This window comes from Lissotriton helveticus, chromosome 12, assembly GCF_964261635.1.
Source record: "Lissotriton helveticus chromosome 12, aLisHel1.1, whole genome shotgun sequence".
NCBI classification, from domain to species: Eukaryota; Metazoa; Chordata; class Amphibia; order Caudata; family Salamandridae; genus Lissotriton; species Lissotriton helveticus.
The window spans coordinates 602203976-602222598 of NC_136073.1; the positions used below are offsets into that span (position 1 = coordinate 602203976).

Below are 18623 nucleotides of genomic sequence, written 5' to 3' on the forward strand. Positions count from 1 at the left end.
TAAGTTGTAGCAGTTGCCCTGTAAACACACTTTAATATGAGTAAAGATTGTCGTAGGGGGTTTGGTGCTTCCAGTGTCGTAGGTACACTGGACGCTTTTTTGACGAGGGCAGCGTCTGTACTAAACAATGAAATTATACTTACAGAAAGGCGATTATCTCTAGAACCTCGTCGCGCTTCACCTGAAGTGCTGGTTGCAGGCTCTTTGTTAAACTCTAGACCATCTATAGAGCCCTTGCGAACACTGTCTATTACCCCTCCTACAGCCTTACCAGCCAATCTATCACTCTTTACCAGTGGGTCGTCACTTTCCCCGTCACCCCCAGCTAAAATACTCAATAGAAATCAGCACTTGTGTCAAGCTAAGGGTAAGGGCAAAATCCCTGTCTCTGCTCCTGTGTCTAAGAAAAGGAAAGCAGGGGGGTTGCCGCACACTACTCAGCAGGTGAATAAAATTGCGAAGACCAGGGGAGTGGTGTGCAGGAAATCCCAGGGTAATATCGAATCATGTATATCTACGGCTACAGAGAAAAACGTACAGACATGCAGGTTATCAAGTGATACTACCGCCAGTTTACTGGGTAAATTTGAAGATAAACTACGGTCATTACTCAGTCCATTATTATTACAGCTGTCTAAGATTGAGCAGAGACTTGATAAAATAGAGCAGGGTTTATTGGTGCCCAACCCTACCCCTGTACCCCAAGTAAGCAGGGGTCAGGATGCTTCTGGGGTAAGTCTACACTCTGTAATAATCCCAAAAGCTACTACTTCTGCCCCTGGGTGCCCTCCAAGCATGCCAGTTGTTCCCAATGTTGATCCTTCTCCCCTATTACCCATTATTTCAAGAGGGGTTTCTGGTTCTGTAAGGGAGAGAACAGTTGAACCAAACAACGTCAATGATCGGAGGGGTTGGGCTGATCCAAAAGATCACTTTAACCTGGTGCCTGAAGCCACTCCATACACTGTGGTACTGACTAATGTTCCCAAATTATCACCAGACCAGGATGAACACTGGGCATCATTGAGAAACAAGTCACTCTTTTATCTAAATAATAAAACAGGGCTAGGAGATCATTTATTTAAGGAGTTTAAAATGTCACGCAGGGTTTCGTGGATCGGTAGGTCAACCAAAGCCTGCAGGGGTGATTGTGTGGTGCTGAATTTCGGCTCTCCATCCTTAGTTAAAACGATTTTAGATAGAGCTGGTTCTAGGCTGTTTAGCGAAGCAGATATAAGTATTTTACCTCTTGGTTTTTTCTATAAGAAGAATCTTCTGTTGCATATCCCACAGGGTGTCTTACAGGCCACGCGTGTAGCCCATGGACTGCACGAATATAATATACCAACACAAAATGCCTTTAGCCTACTTTCTGGTTTGGACAGTAACGATTGACTGGGCAATTCCGTGGACAGGACAGTCCCTGTGACTATTGGTTCCCATAAAATATTGTATACGGAATGTGCCCAGTCCCTGGCAATTGATGATGGAGGCCCTGAACAAAGAGGTAATCAAGATATGCGCATTGGTTGTTTAGTAAACGCTCTGGGTATACCCTGTACTGAGAATGATACGTCTCAAAGGTTGAACTGTGCTCTGACCAGGAGTAGTGTTAATCTGTGTGAGATTATTCCTAATTCGTCGTCTCAACTTGTAGGGTTGAGTATCGGATCATGGAATATAGCGGGATTAATTAATAAAACTGCCTCGATCGAATGGTCATCTTTTATTGAAAGGTTTGACATTTTGTGTTTTCAAGAGTCTTGGGCGGTAGATCAAGTTGTTCGCCAAGGCTATGTTAATTTCTATAAAAAAGCAGTTCAAGGTGAGCGGGGTCGGCCCAAAGGAGGATTAACAACCTGGGTCAGGCAAAGCTTAAACTTGAGGTTGGACGAGTTATGCACAGACTCACACGATGTTCTTATTATAAAAGTTAGCAATTGTATATTTCCGGACTTCCTCCTAATTATTGTTTATTCTAGAGGTTTGCAAGGAGGAAAGGCCACCCAAACTGTAGCATTCCTTGATGAATTCTTAACTAATTATGGAGGAAGAATTCACATACTCATAGCTGGCGATTTTTTTTTTTTTTTGACGTAAGACTTTATTTACATCTGCTAATTTTACACAGCATTTGCCTACAACCCGGAGGCCGGCTGCCAAACTTTTGATACTTTTCTAGAAAATACAGTTTCATCTAGCCGTCCATTTATGATGCAAAGCAATTTAACGATTTTACAGCAGATAACCGGACAAATCTTATGCATAATCCAAGTTCATCTTACTTTTTTATGTTAAAACCATAACCCAACTTATGACTCGATAGATCCAGTAGGCCACATACATTTCAGCACTCCCAGTTCTAGACTCTACAGCGGCAAGCTAATCTCAGCACTACTTTCGCGTCTCACAGTCTTCAGGGCCCCTTATGATCAGCTAAGCTCTGCACCTACCCTCGTGTTACTACCCCACCAGTGCCGCTATCCCACTAAATTAGTCATTTAATCCACATCTTCTTCATCGTCTGAGCTATCTACGTCCTCTTCTGGTAGCGGTTCACATAGATCCCCCCGGTATCGATTCCATGGCAGCCACACTCCATTCCACTTCCGAGGATTGGTCCTCTGTTTGTATACTGCACGCTCAATCACCAGTATCATATCCATATTTCTACACCATTGCGTCCGGGTCGGTGCTTCCGCCGCCCCCCCTTTCTGCGCTATATCCCGTTTGGCCACCATAATACCTATAGTGGCCCATTGCTGTCCCTGGTGCGTCAGGTCATTTGGCCCTCATACATTCAGCAGGCATACTCGTGGATCTGGTGTAATGGAGACATTCAGATTCTGTGAGATAGTGCGCATTATCTGTCGCCAGTATTCAGCTATTATCGGACATTCCCACAGTGTATGCAGCAGCGTACCCTCCTCTCCACAGCCCCTGAGACAAAATGGATGGTCCGCCCTGTGGAATTTATGTAAGGTGGTCCTTGTGTAATAGACCCTGTGCAGTATTTTGAACTGCACCAACCGAAATCGCGCTGAGATACCGGCTTCCCTATGGGACGCCATCGCAGCGTTCCAGTCCGCCTCGTCCATCTCCCCTATCTCGTTCTCCCATTTTTCCCTCAGTTTCTGCAAGGGGTCCGGTAGGTTGTTCAGCAGTTTCCGGTATGTGAGGGAAGTGGCCCTAGTTTGCATGTAGTCTGTAAGGAGGCGGTCTTCCAGCGGAGAAGATTCTGGGACCTTTGTACCTGTGTCTATCGCTGTCATCAATGCATGTCTTATTTGGATGTAGCGGTAGGACTCATTGGACCCCAGGTCATATTGTTGTTGTAGATACTCAAAGGAGACCACTCCTTCTCTCGTCCACATGTCCCCCACCGTGGAGATACCGATGTTATCCCACTGTGTGAATCCCTTACTGTGTCGCAATTGACCCAGTGCCTTGGTGTCCCACAGTCGTGTAAGCTTCGTTATGACACCCTCCCACTTTAATTTCATCTGCGCCTTATGCCACAGTGCCACCGTGTGCTTAGTGGGGCCCATAAGTTTCGACGCTAGCCTCTTGTTATACAGCGGGGCCAATAAACTATGTGTGCCCAACTGTGCTCTATCCGCAAGATAGGCCGGGTCATCCTGTGGGACATGCAGCCATTGGTTTATCACCTTAAGGTGTGCCGCCCAATAGTACAATTGTACATTCGGGAGGGCTATCCCACCGTCGTACCAGTCCCTGATAAGCTTCATGTGTGCCACACGAGCCGGGCGGTCTCCCCACAGCAGTTCAGCCACCACCGCCGTCACTCTGCGAAAGTATGAGGGCGGCACCAAAGCCGGCGTATTTTCCAACACGTATAGGAAACGAGGCATCGCCATCATTTTGAACAGCGCCGCCCTCCCCAGCAGCGTCAGCGGAAGAGCCTTCCAGTGTCTCACATTAGATTGCAGCCGAATGAGCGGTGGCAATAGGTTTAGTTCATAGAAGGCTTTATCGTCGCGAGTTATGTGGATCCCTAGATATTTGAAGGAGGTGTCCGCTACCGCCAATGTACAGTTGGCAGGAAGCGCCGGTGGGGGGCCCTTAAGCACATAAATGACCGACTTTGTCCAATTAATCTTATAACCAGAGGTGCGCCCGTGCTGATCACATATCTCCAGTAATACTGGAATGCTCCTCTCAGGGTCTGATTGATAAATTAACATATCGTCGGCGTATAGGGAGACTCTATCTTCCCAGTTCTCCCCCCACCGTATTCCCTTCAGCAATTGGGATGTTCTAATAACTGTGGCCAATGGCTCCAGGACCAAGGCAAACAGCAAGGGTGAAAGCGGGCATCCCTGCCTCGTTCCCCTACCTAACGAAATATCACGGGAGATATGGCCGTTCGCCACCACATGTGCCACCGGGGCCGTGTACAGGAGCCGAATCCAGGAAATAAATTTAGGGCCAAAGCCCATGTGATCCAGGACTGCAAAAAGGTACCGCCACTCCACCATGTTGAACGCCATACTGGCATCCAATGACAAAATGGTGGCCGCTTCCGTCAGCGACGGCCCGACGGGGCCCGTGCCAACGCTCCGTGTATTCTACGGAGGTTTAGCGCTGTACTCCTGTGCGGCATGAAGCCTGACTGGTCCGAGTGAACTAATTGCGCAAGATGAGGCAGCAGCCTGCTGGCCAGCAATTTCGCCAAAATTTTGGCCTCGGCATTTAAGAGTGATATTGGGCGGTAAGACGCACACTCTGTGGGTGGCTTACCTGGCTTTGGGATCGCTACTATAGTTGCTACACGCTGGTCAAGGGGTAGAGTCCCCCGTTCCAAGCTTTCTGTATACATGTCCCGTAGGGGTGTACTCAATGCTTCTGACATAGTCTTATACCACTCTATTGGTATCCCATTAGGGCCCATTGCCTTACCGGAATGCAGCGCATTAATGGCCAATTGTATCTCTTCCGTTGACAAATCAGCTTCAAGCTCCTCCACTGCCCCTTGTGACAGGGTCTGTGTCGGTACCCCGTGGAGGGCCACCGCCGCCGCCTCCAATGTTATGTCAACCTCAGGGGTGTATACTTCTTGAAAGTGATCAGCCAAGGCTTCCACTATCACTGACGGGCGAGCATGTAGTTCTCCATCTGCGCCTCTTAGCTGCAGTATGTTTTTAGTACCTTCTTTTTTCTTGTCTAGCCAGGCCAAGAGCTTACTGGCCTTATCACCAATATCATAGACTCTGTGCGCTGTCGCTGCAATGCTCTCGACCGTCCTCCGACGAAGATGGTCGTCATGGAGCCGCTGACAAAGCCGGAGCGTATGCAGTGTATTTTCGTTTGGGTCCGCCATGTGGGAAAAATTCGCCTTGTTAAGTTCGAATTCTAGTGCTAGCAGTTCCTTCTTTTGAGTGCGCTTATACCCTGCTACGGACGTAATTGCTTGCCCTCTCAGAACAGTCTTATATGCTTCCCACAGGACCGTGGGTGACGTCACCGAGGCCGCGTTTTCATCAAAATAGTATCGGGTCGCCTGTTTTAGCTCTTTACGTATATGTGGCACCTTGAGATAGCCTGGGAAGATCGGGTAAATTCGTTTGTGAGCTATTTCTGAGCAAGATAAAGTCAGTGTTAGAGGGGAGTGATCTGATATGCCCCTGGGTCTAATTTGCACCTCACTTATGGTGAGGAGACCGCCCCCAAGCGCAAGAAAGTAGTCGATACGGGACAGGCTGCCATGGACGGCAGAATAAAATGTATACTGTTGATCTTCGGGATGTAGCTGTCTCCATAAGTCCACCAGTCCCTGTGCTACCAAAAAGTCACCGAATCGGGAGGGGCCAGGGTTCTGTGTTCGGACCGGAAACCTATCTTGCACGTTGTGTGCCACTGCATTAAAGTCTCCTCCTATTATAAGGTCCCCCTCTGGGAGCTCCAGAAGGAATTTTCCCAGGTCAGGCAGAGCCACGGTATGAAGTGCTGGTGGAATGTAGACCGATACTATAGTTAGTGGCTTTCCCTCCCATTGTCCGTGTGCCGCTGCAAAGCGGCCCTGGTCATCTGTTTTAGTGGTCTGCAGTATGAATCTTGATGACTTTCGCATCAATATACCCGTCCCTCGTGACCCTGAGGAGAATTCGGAGTGCACTATCATGTGGTATCCCCGCCTGTTCAGCGCCCGACTAGCTGTACCCACCAAGTGCATTTCCTGCAACAGAACCAATGTGGGATTCAACCTCCTAACACCCTGTAGGACCAGCCCCCGCTTAATCTTGTCTCCCAGTCCCCGTATGTTCCAGGACATCAACTGTAGGGGTACTACCGACCCTGCACTAGAACCCCCATCTACGATTCCATCCTGTGTGTTGTATGTCAGTACCATCTTGGGATGAAAGACATGTGTGTGCCATTAGCGTGCATCGCCGGGTCATGCGTGTGTCAATCCAGGTGCCATCATCTGCACGCCCTGTCCAACCTTTACGAGTCAAACAAGTCCTAGAATTGCTGTTGTGTACTACCCTAGCTTCACGAGTCAACCAATACAAACAACAAAAAATCAACTGTGCATTAACTCCCCCCCCTCCCTGCCCCCCTGCTATACGGACATGGAACCGCCCGCCCCCCCAACTTAGCAGAGTGCTTAACCCATCCCCCACACACAATACTTGCTCGTTGGGGTGTAGGACTCTCCGGAGTCGGCGGCCTCATATGCCCTCCTCGGGTGCCCACAGCCCAGTGTCCAATGGCAGTTCGTTTGGCGGTTACCATAACTAGGTCAGTGCCTTAATTTCACCGGGAGGCCATTATTTCTCGCCAGCTTCTTCGTTCACACCTTCCCTTGCTGGCGAATGTTCCTCCGCCCTCCGTGCTGATGCCTGAGAATCGGAATGTGCGCCTGTGTTTTGGTTCCTGTGTGTCCTATTCGGTCGGTGAGGTTGAGTGGTCGGCCTCCATCCATCCAGCCAGTCCCGGGCCATCTCAGGAGTGTCGAAGAACCAGGTCTTATTGTCCGCCACTATTCTCAGTCTAGCCGGGAACAACATTGAGTATGGAATCTCCCTCGCTCTGAGTTCCTTTTTCACATTGAAGAAGGTCTTTCTGCGACGAGCAACCTCCGCCGTGTAGTCCGGAAAAAAGGCCAAGGTGGAATTTTGGATTTTGACAGGGGGGGACACTCTCGCCGCCTGCAGGATGGCGTCCCTGTCCCTAAAATTAAACAGCCGGGCTAGGATAGGTCGCGGGGCAGCCCCTGTTTTGGGCCAACCCCCCGGGACTCGGTGCGCTCTCTCAACTGAGAAGAAGGTGGATAGGCCCTTAGGCTGGAGTTTCGTTTTAATCAACTCTTCCACATAGAGGTCCGTTGCTCTGGTCCCTACAGATTCCGGAACCCCTAGGATCCGAACGTTATTCCTCCTGGAGCGCCCTTCCTGATCATCCAGCCTCTCGCGCAGCGCCCTGTTTTCTGCCGACATTCGCTCCATTGCCGTTTGCAGCCCCGAAACATCCTCCACGAGCGACTTTGTGACCACTTCCATGGAGCTTACTTTCGCGGACATTTTGTGAAAGTCGGCCCTTATTAGAGTGATTTCCGTAGAAATCGAGCCCACCATCGTTTGTACTTGCGTCAAAGCCTGCATCACGTCTTCCAATGTCGCCTTCTTGCCACCCACTCCATCCGCGGACTTGCCGGCCGTATTTCTATTATCCGTTGGAGAGGAGGCGTCCCTGTCGCATGCAAACCTATCAATGCGTGTCTGCGTAGTGCCACCTTTTGAGTTCTTGCCCGCCATTATCGTTTTCTCCCGTCACCACTCACGTCCTTCTGGTGGAATAGGGTGGAGGGGTATGGGGAGGGCCACCCCAAATCCTCTGTGCAGTCCGTGATAGCACCCTTCCTTCCTGGACGCCACTGGATGACAGGGCGTGTTTTGTTATAACCTGTCTACAGACTGGTGTCAGAGAAATACACTTCTTAGCACTCCTGTGCCATATCTCCGGTACAGCAAAAGGCCCTCCTGCCGCAATCCCTAGCGCGAGAATGGTGTATAGTCACCGTGAGTGTTGGTGAAATCTGTGCAGTGCCTCACCAGTAATTTCGTTGAGACCCTCTGGTGCCACTGTCAACGGGGGTCATTCACTGTGTCCCGCACTCACGCCGCGCCCGATGATATGAGTCCGGCGGTTACACTTATGCACAGGACCCTCCACTGCTCAGGCTACCACTTAGCTTCTTCCGAGTCTTGATTCGGTATCACTTTCACGCCGAATGCAACCTCCAAACCTCACTCACAACAGGGCGGCAAGCAGCTCACAGTCAGACCGGCACCATTCAACACAAGTGCAGTCCTGCGCCGTTAGTGCAGACTTCGTGCGCCCGCCCGACCTTCCTCCCCTTATTGGCTCTTACTCACATTTATTCGCCATTGGGAGTAACAGGGCTGTGATATGTTTCGCTGGCTCGGGCCAGACAATGATCCGGCGGAGACTCGGCTTGAGGATGCCAGGCACGGTGTCGGAGTCTACGCAGGGTTCCTTCACACAGTCAGTGCCGATGCAGGGAGCATTCTTCCCAGGCCGCCGGTATCCCCTTAAATTGCAGCACCCGCCTGCCGTCTGAAGCCCTCCGCTCCCTCCCAGGTCACTAAGCGCTGGTCATTTTTATTTATTTATTTTTCCCCGGCACCGGCTCTGCCGCCCCAAGATGGTTACTCCCGGCACTGCACAGCCGTCTCCTCTCTGCTCCGCAGCCCGGCTGCTTTGTCCGACGCGGCGTCACTCACACTGTGTCCACCATAGAAATCACTCCCGCCGGTCGTACAGTCCGACGCCCAGGGTTGTCTGTGGAGTCACCGCTGTCCCTCACGGCCGGGGCCGAGCACTTCCGGTTAGGCTGTCCCCAGGGTCCAGTCGCTTCCGGCCGGGCTTGCTGACGAAGGGAGTCCCCGGATTCCTAACGTTTCTCAGGCCGCTGGCACTGTCGGTAACAGCTCCGGCCTCCGGCTTCAGAGTTTCTTCGGAATTGCCGCCATCAGTCCCGCCCGGTCCTGGGCAGCAGGTCGGTCCTCCGGAGCTATTTATTAATGCGGATTAGTGTGCGGATTGTTGTAGAGGCCGCTCTAACCACGGAGCTTGCCCTCTAGGTTGCCACCATGATCGCCTGCTAGCCACGCCCCTGATAGCTGGCGATTTTAATTGCACTTTTGAACCCCTGGACAACCACAACATGTTTTTAACTTCAGAGGAGGACGACAAGTGGTCAATACCCCCCCTTGATCTGGAGCCTATTAAGAGATGGTCTGGGGCCGCTCTACAACTCAAAGTATTGTGTTTTGAACACGGGTTGAGAGCTGCCAACGGCGTTCCCTATCAGATAAAAAGGGGTCACCCACGTTTGTTTCAGGCTTGCGTTCTAGTCGTATTGATTATTTCCTTCTATCTATGGAGTTCTGGGTTTTTATGAAAGACATGAAGGTCATTCCACGTTTGGAGAGTGATCATAACCCCTTACTCCTTCATATGGAGGTGAGAATCTCGAATATAAATTTAATACAGGAACCAGAGGTAGATTCTCCAGAAGTATTTTTAAGTAACAATTCACGCAGGCTGAAATGGTCAACTGTGGCAAGCAAAGCCGATCAACTGGAACAGATAGATAGTATGCTGGCAGAAGCCATAGTTACCTTACAGGATGACCAATTACAGGGACCCCTTCCGCCTACGGCTACTGAGGTCCACGAAACCTTTTTTAGTAATCTTAAAAAAATGTTTACCGTCCACTCAAAACCAAGACAAACTTCTAAGGTCCAAAAGGCTGCTGTTTGGTATAATTCTGCCTGCCGCTCTGCCTATGCACAATTAGCCTTGGCTATAAAAAGCAAGGATGGTGTTTTGATACGCGAGAAAAGGGTGGCCTATAAGGTTGTACAATCTTTAGCCCAGAGGGACTGGGACGAGGAGCACTGGAAAGATTTGTTAGAATCTTGCAAGGGAAGGGACATGACTGCCTTCTGGCATATAGTAAAATGGGGTAATAGGGACCATAGTAACATACCATCTAACAATGTGTCCCCTGATTTATGGATAGACCATTACAAGGGCCAGTTTGCGGTTAGTCAACTAGATTTAGTACCCGTTGTGATGCCCTCTAATGTCCCTACTGCAGTTTTTACCAAAAAAGAAGTAGAAACTGCTCTTCTTCAGGTCCCTAGAGGTAGAGCTGCGGGGCCTGATTGTATCCCTGCTGACGTGTTTTTACACTCCGTCGACTCCTGGGCACTGTATATCCAACTACTACTTAACGCTATTGCCCAAGGTGCTTCTCTCCCAAGTTCCTGGGCAGGTGCGGTTATTTTACCGTTTTTTAAAAAAGGCGACGTTTGCACAATTACAGGCCCATAAGTCTGATTGATTGTGTTCAAAAAGTTATTGCCAGGGTGGTCCTAGGCAGAATTCAGGAATGGTTGGAGGATTCAAATATTATCTCCAATCTCCAAGCAGGGTTTCATCAATCAATTAGTACTGTGGACCAGGTTTTGAAACGTATTTTAATATATTGGCGAACAGTTACATTGGGGAAAGGGGTGATTTATGCTGCCTTTGTTGACTTAAAGTCAGCGTTCGACCTGGTTCCTCGTCCTATGCTCTGGTCAACCCTTTTGAAACTGGGCCTACCTCTTGAGCTTTTAGCCCTCGTGGTCAAACTGCATACTGAGAATTATGCCCAGGTCAGGTATGACGTAGCAGGTCGAACTACGGAAAAGTTCGCGGAGGAGAAGGGGGTGAGGCAGGGATGCGTCCTCGCTCGAATCCTCTTCTCCATTTACATAAATAGGGTGGTAAATTATTTTAATGAGTATCCCACAGATGCTCCGTGTTTAGCTGGTAATAAGACCCCTCTCTTAATGTTCGCCGACGATACTCTCATATTATCAAAAACTAGGCAGGGCCTCCAGCGAGCCCTTGCAAGGTTCGAAGAGTTCTGTGCAGACCATGACTTAGTAGTTAACGTCGACAAAACCAAATATATGGTGCTGCACCATTTAAAGAATGTCATCCGGGATGTAAAGATGAGTGATGGGTCTCTTGAACAATTGGAGACATTTACATATTTAGGGGTTCTAATAGATAGAAAGCTTAATTGGAAAGCCCAACTAGATTGTCTCACGGTAAAACACGCTCAACTTTCAGGTGTTTTGCTTAGAGAGCACAAATGGTCATATACCAAACCAATAGTCCCAGTTCTACAGATATATAACAACAAAATGGGCGCATCTATCTTATATGGTGTAGAGTTGTGGGGTCACTCTAATCTGAATAAACTAGTGTTGGGCCAGAATATATTTTTCAGGTCCATCATTGGTCTCCCCCAATCCACACCGACAGTTCCTCTCCTTATGGATTTGGGCTGTCAATCAATCAGAGATGTGGCCAGATATAGGTTGTTAGCCTACTGGAGGCGGCTCTGGGTTACTCCCGAACTTGAATATTATGCCCAAGCAGTCCTAGAGGTGAGGGATATGGACAAAAAACATACGATCCTTTGGTTTGCTACCATTAAGAACCTGTTATACGATTTAGAGTTGAAACACCTGTGGGATACCCCTATGGGAAGTATCTTTCCTAGTAAAAGGGAGCTGAAGGGAGCATATTGGAATCATATCACTATGAAGCGGTTTTCATCTTGTTCACACGGTTCGTTGACGAAGGTTTTTATTGACAAAAAACACGAAACTAAATGGGAGAGTTACTGGGATCTCATCACGTCTACTTGTGACAGAAAACTATTTCACCAATTTAGGGTTGGTACCTTGCCTTTACATTCTTTCACCTCTAAATGGCGTTCGGAAAATTCTAGTGATTGTCCTTTTGTCCCGATGTTAAAGAAACAGTGACCCATGTCTTCTTTGTTTGTCAAGCATATACTGTACCCAAGAAAAAATGGCTTAAACCTATATGTGCCAATTTGGGTACCAGATCTTGCCAAGTGGCCTTCAGAATTTTAAAGTGTTCTACTGAAGGCCCTATAGTGGTTGGCACTGCTAAATTCTTAGGATGGGCATGGGTGCTTAGATGCAAACATATGAAACCAATGTCATTTTTTATGTGTTTGAGTCATAATATCATGTGAACGTATTAATTTATTGAACAATTAACATGTGATTTATACTTCGTATACCTTTGTAAATTGTAGCAGATTTTACCTTATTATATCTTATAATGAACTTGTTGTGGACGGGTTTTAAGGCTTTTTATAACTTATTTATTATCAAATTATTGTCGTTTCCAGGTGTCAAATGTATTATTCTATGTTTGTATTATTAATAAGTTGGCTGTCGTTATTTGTTCATTGTATATCTAGGCTAACTTTTATGGTTTTTAAAAAACCCGAAATAAAGTTTATAAACTTAAACTAAAACATATATGGAACACATTTATTCTAACCCACAGAAAAATGAAAGGGGTTTGAACATTGGACTGCAACACATACTAGAGAAAAAATAAGAAAAGGGCAATAGATTTCATGCTGCTAGTTTCAATGAATGAGGCTGACTAAAACAGATTTTGTGAGATCAATATCCTCAAACAAACACATTTCCTTTTTGTTTCCCGTCACACATAAGCATTCTCACAAATAAACATTTATAAGTGCCAGGAAACCTCTTAGCTCATCTAAGTACAATATTGGATCTAGAAATATTGATTGAAGAACCTAACATCCACTATTGGGCAGTCAATTTATCCTTCATACATAAGGAAATCAAACCAAATACAGATAAACACACAGCTTGGTCAGAATGATGAATTTAACCCTAAAACAAGAACTGCCAGATCAGCATGGACCTAATCCTGATAGCGTAGTTAGTACCCAACCACATGCATTTGGCATCTATATCAGCAATGGTGACTGATCTGATGCAGAAAAAAAGACTGATAAAATCAGATGGAAATTCAATTTAGTGCAAAAATAAAGAACTAGAATCCACTAATCTAAATGGTCGGCTACCAAGCCTGACACTTTGTGTTGATGTTCTTTTAGTGTGTATAAATTCACAAGAGTTCAACAAACCAAAAACAGTAAATATGGTTGCAAAAAATTCAAAATGTTTCGGATATGGAAGTATTAAAACAAGAGAGAAATAATTGCTCCAAATGTATAAACCATAGGCTAAGGATAAATAAAATATTCAATAATGTGTGGACTTCTGTGCCTTTTATAAATTAAATGTCAGTAATAAACTGTGTGAAATTACAATTCTGGTAAACGTATTAAAAACACTCATCCCTGCCTGACAGAATTAATAATAATAATAATAATAATAAAATGTAAATATTTTCAAAGATATTTGGCTAAATTCATCAATAAAAAAGGAAAAGTATGGGCAGAGATTTGGGGCCTGATTACGAGTGTTGTGATCCTACAGCAGATGCTGCAATGTGCCGTCCGCTGCAGAGCTGCCAAACCAGTAGTGCAATCACCCGCCAGATCAGGAGTTTATTACTGGTCTGGCTGGAGGTTCTGCTGTGGTCTGACAGCGGCGGTCTAGTAGGCTCAAAGAAGAGCCTACCATGCAGAATGCCATTCTCAGGGCACCGCCTGCAGCTTCCTGAATGGTGTGGCAAACATGCCACACCGTGCAAGAACTGGGGTGCAAATCGAGGGGAGCACTACATCAATCAATAAATCGATCAGGGTTTTGTAGAGCACACTGCTCACCCAATAGGGTCTCAAGACACTGGAGGGAGAGTGTGGGCAGCTCCGTAGGGGTCATTCGAAGATCCAAGCCTTGAGGTCTTTCCTAAATTGGTGCAGTGTCATGCTTCGTCGAAGGTGAAGGTGGAGATCGTTTCAGGTCTTGGCTGAGAGGCGGGAGAAGGATCCTCCACCCGCTCTGGTCCTGTAGAAGGGTGAGACGGTGGCTAGGGAGGTTGGCTGATTGGAGATTTCTCTTGGGGGCGTTTATTGAGAGGCGGTAGTTTTGGGATTGAGGTCCAATGACATGGAGAGCCTTGAAATCGTGCATAAGCAGCTTGAAAGTGATTCTTCTTTCGCAGGAGAGCTTTTGGAGGTCATGGAGGTGCTGTGTGATGTGGTTGTGATGTGGGATATCGAGGATCTGTCTAGCTGCGGCATTCTGGATGGTATGGAGACTGCTGAGGAGTCTTTTGTTGATTCCTGCATAGAGGGCATTGCTATAGTCCAGTCTGCTGATGATGAGGGGGTGAGTGACCGTTTTCCTAAAGCTGGAGGGGCTCCACTTGAATATTTTACGTAGTATTTGGAGGGTGTTGAAGCATGCAGAGGAGACGGCTTTGATCAGACGATTCATGGTGAGGGATGAGTCCAGGATGATGCAGAGGATGCATGCATGGTCTGTCGGGTTAGGTGGGTTTCTGAGGGCAGGGGGCCACCAGTTGTCGTCCCTTGCGGAGAGGATAGAGCTGAGGATGTGGACTTCTGTTTTCTCCGAATTCAGTTTCAGGCAGCTCTTCTTCATCCAGGTTACGACGACCTTCATCCCTTCCTGGAAGTTGTGCCTGGTGATGTTGGGTTCATCGGTGAGGGAGAGGATGAGCTGGATGTCATCAGCATAGGAGACTATGGTGAGCCCATGATTTCTGATGATGTTTTTGAGGGGGGCCACACAGACATTGAGGAGGGTAGGGCTGAGGGAGGATCCTTGGGGTACTCCTCATCAGATCTCTGTCAGTTGTGAGAGGAAGGGCGGTAGTCCTATTCTCTGTGTTCTGCCCGAGAGAAATGAGCATAACCAGTCTAGGGCCTTTCCTAAATGTAAGCGTCATGAAGTCGGGTGGCAAGTGAGTGGTGGAAGACAGTGTCGAAGGCTGCTGATAGGTCCAGGAGGATGAGGGCTGTCATTTGGCCTTGATCTAGGAGGTCGCGGATGTCATCTGTGATGATGAGGAGGGTGGTCTCGGTGCCTGTGGTTGCTGTAGAATCCAGATTGAGAGGTATCTAGGATGCTGTTGACATCGATGAAGTGTGCTAGCTGGATGTTGACGACCTTTTTGATGACCTTGGCTGTGAAAAGAAGCAGTGAGATGGGCCTGATGTTCTTGAGGTCCATCAGGTCTGTGGAGGGTTTCTTTAGGAGGGGCAAGCTTCCAGCTGTCCGGGAATGTGGTGGTCATGAGGGAGCAGATCATGGCGGCTGTTATGGCCCTGTGGGACAAGTGTAGTGGGCAGGAGTCTGAAGGTGCTCCGGAGTGGACGCTCTTCATGTACTTTAGGATGATTTCCGCCGTGAGTGGGGTCCAGGTAAATATTGTCTATTGGGTGGTGTCACTGGGGGAGGGGGGGTTGTGGCGGTGCAGAGGTCTTGGTAGTCGAAGGTGTTGTAGAGCATCTTGATCTTGAGGTGAAAGAAGGCGCAGAGTCAGTTGCAGCGGTCTTGGGAGGGAGGGACGTCAGTTCTTTCGTTGTTGGGTTTGGCAAATTCCTGTATGTTGGTGAAAAGTTCCTTGGAGTTGAGGGCATTGGAGAGGATTCAGTCTTGGAGGGAGTTCTTCTTTGTGGATTTGATGAGGTGGTGGTGTGCCATGGTGGCTTTATCTCTGCGTCTTTTCCAGTTGTCGGCAGGAGCGCTTGGATTCTTGGAGCACGGTGGTGAACCAGTTTGCTTACTTGTTGTGTTGTCTTGTAGTGTTCTGGAGGTGGGCGAGTGTGTTAGATCAGATGACAATCAATTGGTGGCAGTTGCTTGCCACACAGTTTTTGGATCTGTCATAGTTGGGGTGGAGTGCAGGTGAGGGAGGAGGTGCGGTGTTCTTAAGAGACTTTGTTCCAGATTTTGCGAGGGAGGCAGAGAGCATGCTTGTGTGCGGTGGATTTAGTAAAGGAGAAATGGATGCAGTGGTGGTCTGTCCAGAGCAATTCCATAGTGTAGCTGAACAAGATGCTGTTTACTCCTGCGAAGATGGGGTCGAGTGTGTGTTCCACTGTGTGCGTGGGGGCAGAGACAAGTTGCCTCAGTCCTATGTTGGTGAGGTTCTCAAGGAGGGCAGTGGTATTCGCCTTGTTGTGGTTGTCCAGGTGTAAGTTCAGGTCTGCAAGTAGTACATAGTCTGTGGAGCCAAGGGCATGGGGTGCGATGAGGTTGGCGATGACATTGGTGAATGGGGAGCAGGGCCCAGGTGGTCTGTAGGCAAGTGTCCCATGAAGCGTTGTTCTGGGGTTGATCTGGAGTTTTTGTGGACGATGGTGAGGCCTCCTCCTGGGTGGGTAGGGTGGGCTTTTCTCAGGATCTTGTATCCATCGGGGATGGCGGGTGAGATGTCGGGTGCGGAGCTGGCGTTTGTCCAGGACTCAGTGAGGAAGGTGACATCAGGCACGTGAGAGTTGAGGAAGTCCCAGATTTCTACAGCATGCCTGTGCAGGAAGCCTACATTGAGGAGGATGCAGTTCAGTGGTTTGTGTGCGCTGGCGTCCGGTGGGCTAGGTGGTACGTCTGAGGTCCGGAGGTGGATGAAGGTGCGTCGGCAGTGACGGCAGGAGAACAGGCTTTGGGTGTTGCTCGGTATCGAGAGCTGGCAGTTGTTGCTGCATCCTGGATTGAGAGTGTGGAGGGTGCTGGGATCATAACGACGGGAGGTAGGGGAACCAGTGTCCCTGGCGCTGGTCATGGTCAAGTTACGGATGGGCACAGATCGGCACAGACATGCTTGCCTTTGGCCTTCGCCCCCTGCATGCACCCCCCTGGGCCCTGAGGCAGCAGGGGGTCCAATTAGGGCCCCCTTAGTTGTCTCATAGCCACCCTTTTCATTGTGGGCTCACCACCATGAAAACAGTGGTTGTGAGGCAATTCAAACTATGCTCTGCAGTGCCCTAGATACCTGATGGTCTCATTGATCCTGTGGTGGTCCGATTGCTGCAGTTGTAATACTGCGGGCAGTCCCTCAGTGTGGCGGTGGTCAGACCATCACAAACTCGTAATCAGGCCCTTAGTTTTTCACCGGAACATACCTTTACCTTTTTTTTAATACAGCAATTTTCCCAGTTGCACATCTGCAAAGCTGTACCAGGTGTTCCATGCGGACTACTGGGAATATAATGTGACAATTCCCGTGGGATCCTATCCCTCTATGCGGAATTCCCATATGGAGAAAGCTTTTTCCCTAGGTACCTCAGCAAATATAGGAGTACCCCATTGCCCTTCACATAGTGGAAATGGGGTTACTCAAACTCTTGGGTGTAGTAAATCGACAGCCCTTTCTAATGTACAAGTTTGTAGGCATTTTCAAAGCATTAGTAAATGTATTTACAACGGCCAGGAATGTGAATACCTTGCTCGTATAAGTAACATATTTTCAGTCGTAAACATAAGTTGGCATCCGAAAATACCTTTGTGCATGACAGTATTATTTAAAAATCAGTTTTCAATGCACTAATATCTGGAATAAAATAAAAACAAAAGTGGCAGGTAGTCATGCAAATTACATACATACCTACAAATAGGAGGGGGATTAGAATTGTACAGTTTGTATCTGTTTAGAAAAGCTACCAAAACAAGAATAATAGAATCTCTCATTACTTCCACTAATAGTAGTTCATCTATAATTGCTTTATTTGAAAATATGGATCTCTGACATGATCATTGAATATGAAGAACTGAGAAATTATTGAGATGGGTTTAAAACATGACCTAATGTACATTGTATACACAACAATATTGATCTGGCAATAAACATGGTCTGCTTGCCATTAACAATGGAAATAAAAAATTATGCACTTGAAGGAAAGCTATTATTGAATCTGCTTATTTCTGCCAGTTAAGAAATAACTATAAAATGTACCATCCAAGGAAAAAATACACGTAGACATGGGGTGGAATATTAGAGTAATGCAGTATGAAAATATGGTGCAATGTTTAAAAATGATTTCCTTTCCTAAAGCATGAAAATATTCAAATGACGAGAAAAGGGCAGAATTTGAGAGATATACCTAGTAGAAGGAATTATTTACTTAATGAAAACTGACTTAATAAAGGTTAAATTGGATGATACTGGCTTATAGCCTATGTATAACACTGCTCCTATCTGTATCCTGATGTGGTGGGGTACCATAGGATAGAATGAACAGCATGGGCCTAAAGTACAGAACAACAATAATTTGAAGGGATATAAATAGAAAGAAATCAAAAAGACTGGATTAAATGAACAAATCCTTAACACAATTAAAATTTTCAAAGTGCATTTTTGGACTCCAAATGTAACTCTCTAGACATGTACTAGATTGCTACTTTTAAATCTATTCATTTCTGTTCTTGTACACTACGGAGAGTTTTCAAATGACTTACTAACCATGGACTCCCTATCACTAATATAAATTCGCCTGAAAGAAGAACTGGAATTAACACGGTGCAGAGAAGCATCTTAAACAGTGAAAAGAAGGTACCCTTAGTACCTTTCAAGTAGGGTTGGAGGTGATGTCCATGCACATTCAGGCACTCTTCCTGCAGGACATTATGACCTATGGGGAGGGAATGAAAAAATGCAAACAATGAAAGTCTGTTGACTATCAAATGATAACTTTGTGAACCACAACTGTTTTACCTCTATTATTGTAAGACAATGACCATTGCCAGTAAAAAAGATATACATCAATAATTGTCATAAAC

At 47.2% G+C, this 18623-nt stretch overlaps 1 protein-coding gene across 3 annotated transcripts in view; it reads right to left on the bottom strand.

The window, feature by feature from the left end:
- LOC144798550 (NACHT, LRR and PYD domains-containing protein 3-like) overlaps positions 1-18623 on the bottom strand; it is a 925301-nt gene that overhangs the window by 586012 nt on the left and 320666 nt on the right. For all 3 annotated transcript variants that reach the window (XM_078669484.1, XM_078669486.1, XM_078669485.1), the window contains exon 5: positions 18410-18475. In XM_078669484.1, the coding sequence (XP_078525610.1) occupies positions 18410-18475 (66 nt within the window). The remainder of the gene's footprint in view (positions 1-18409; positions 18476-18623) is intronic.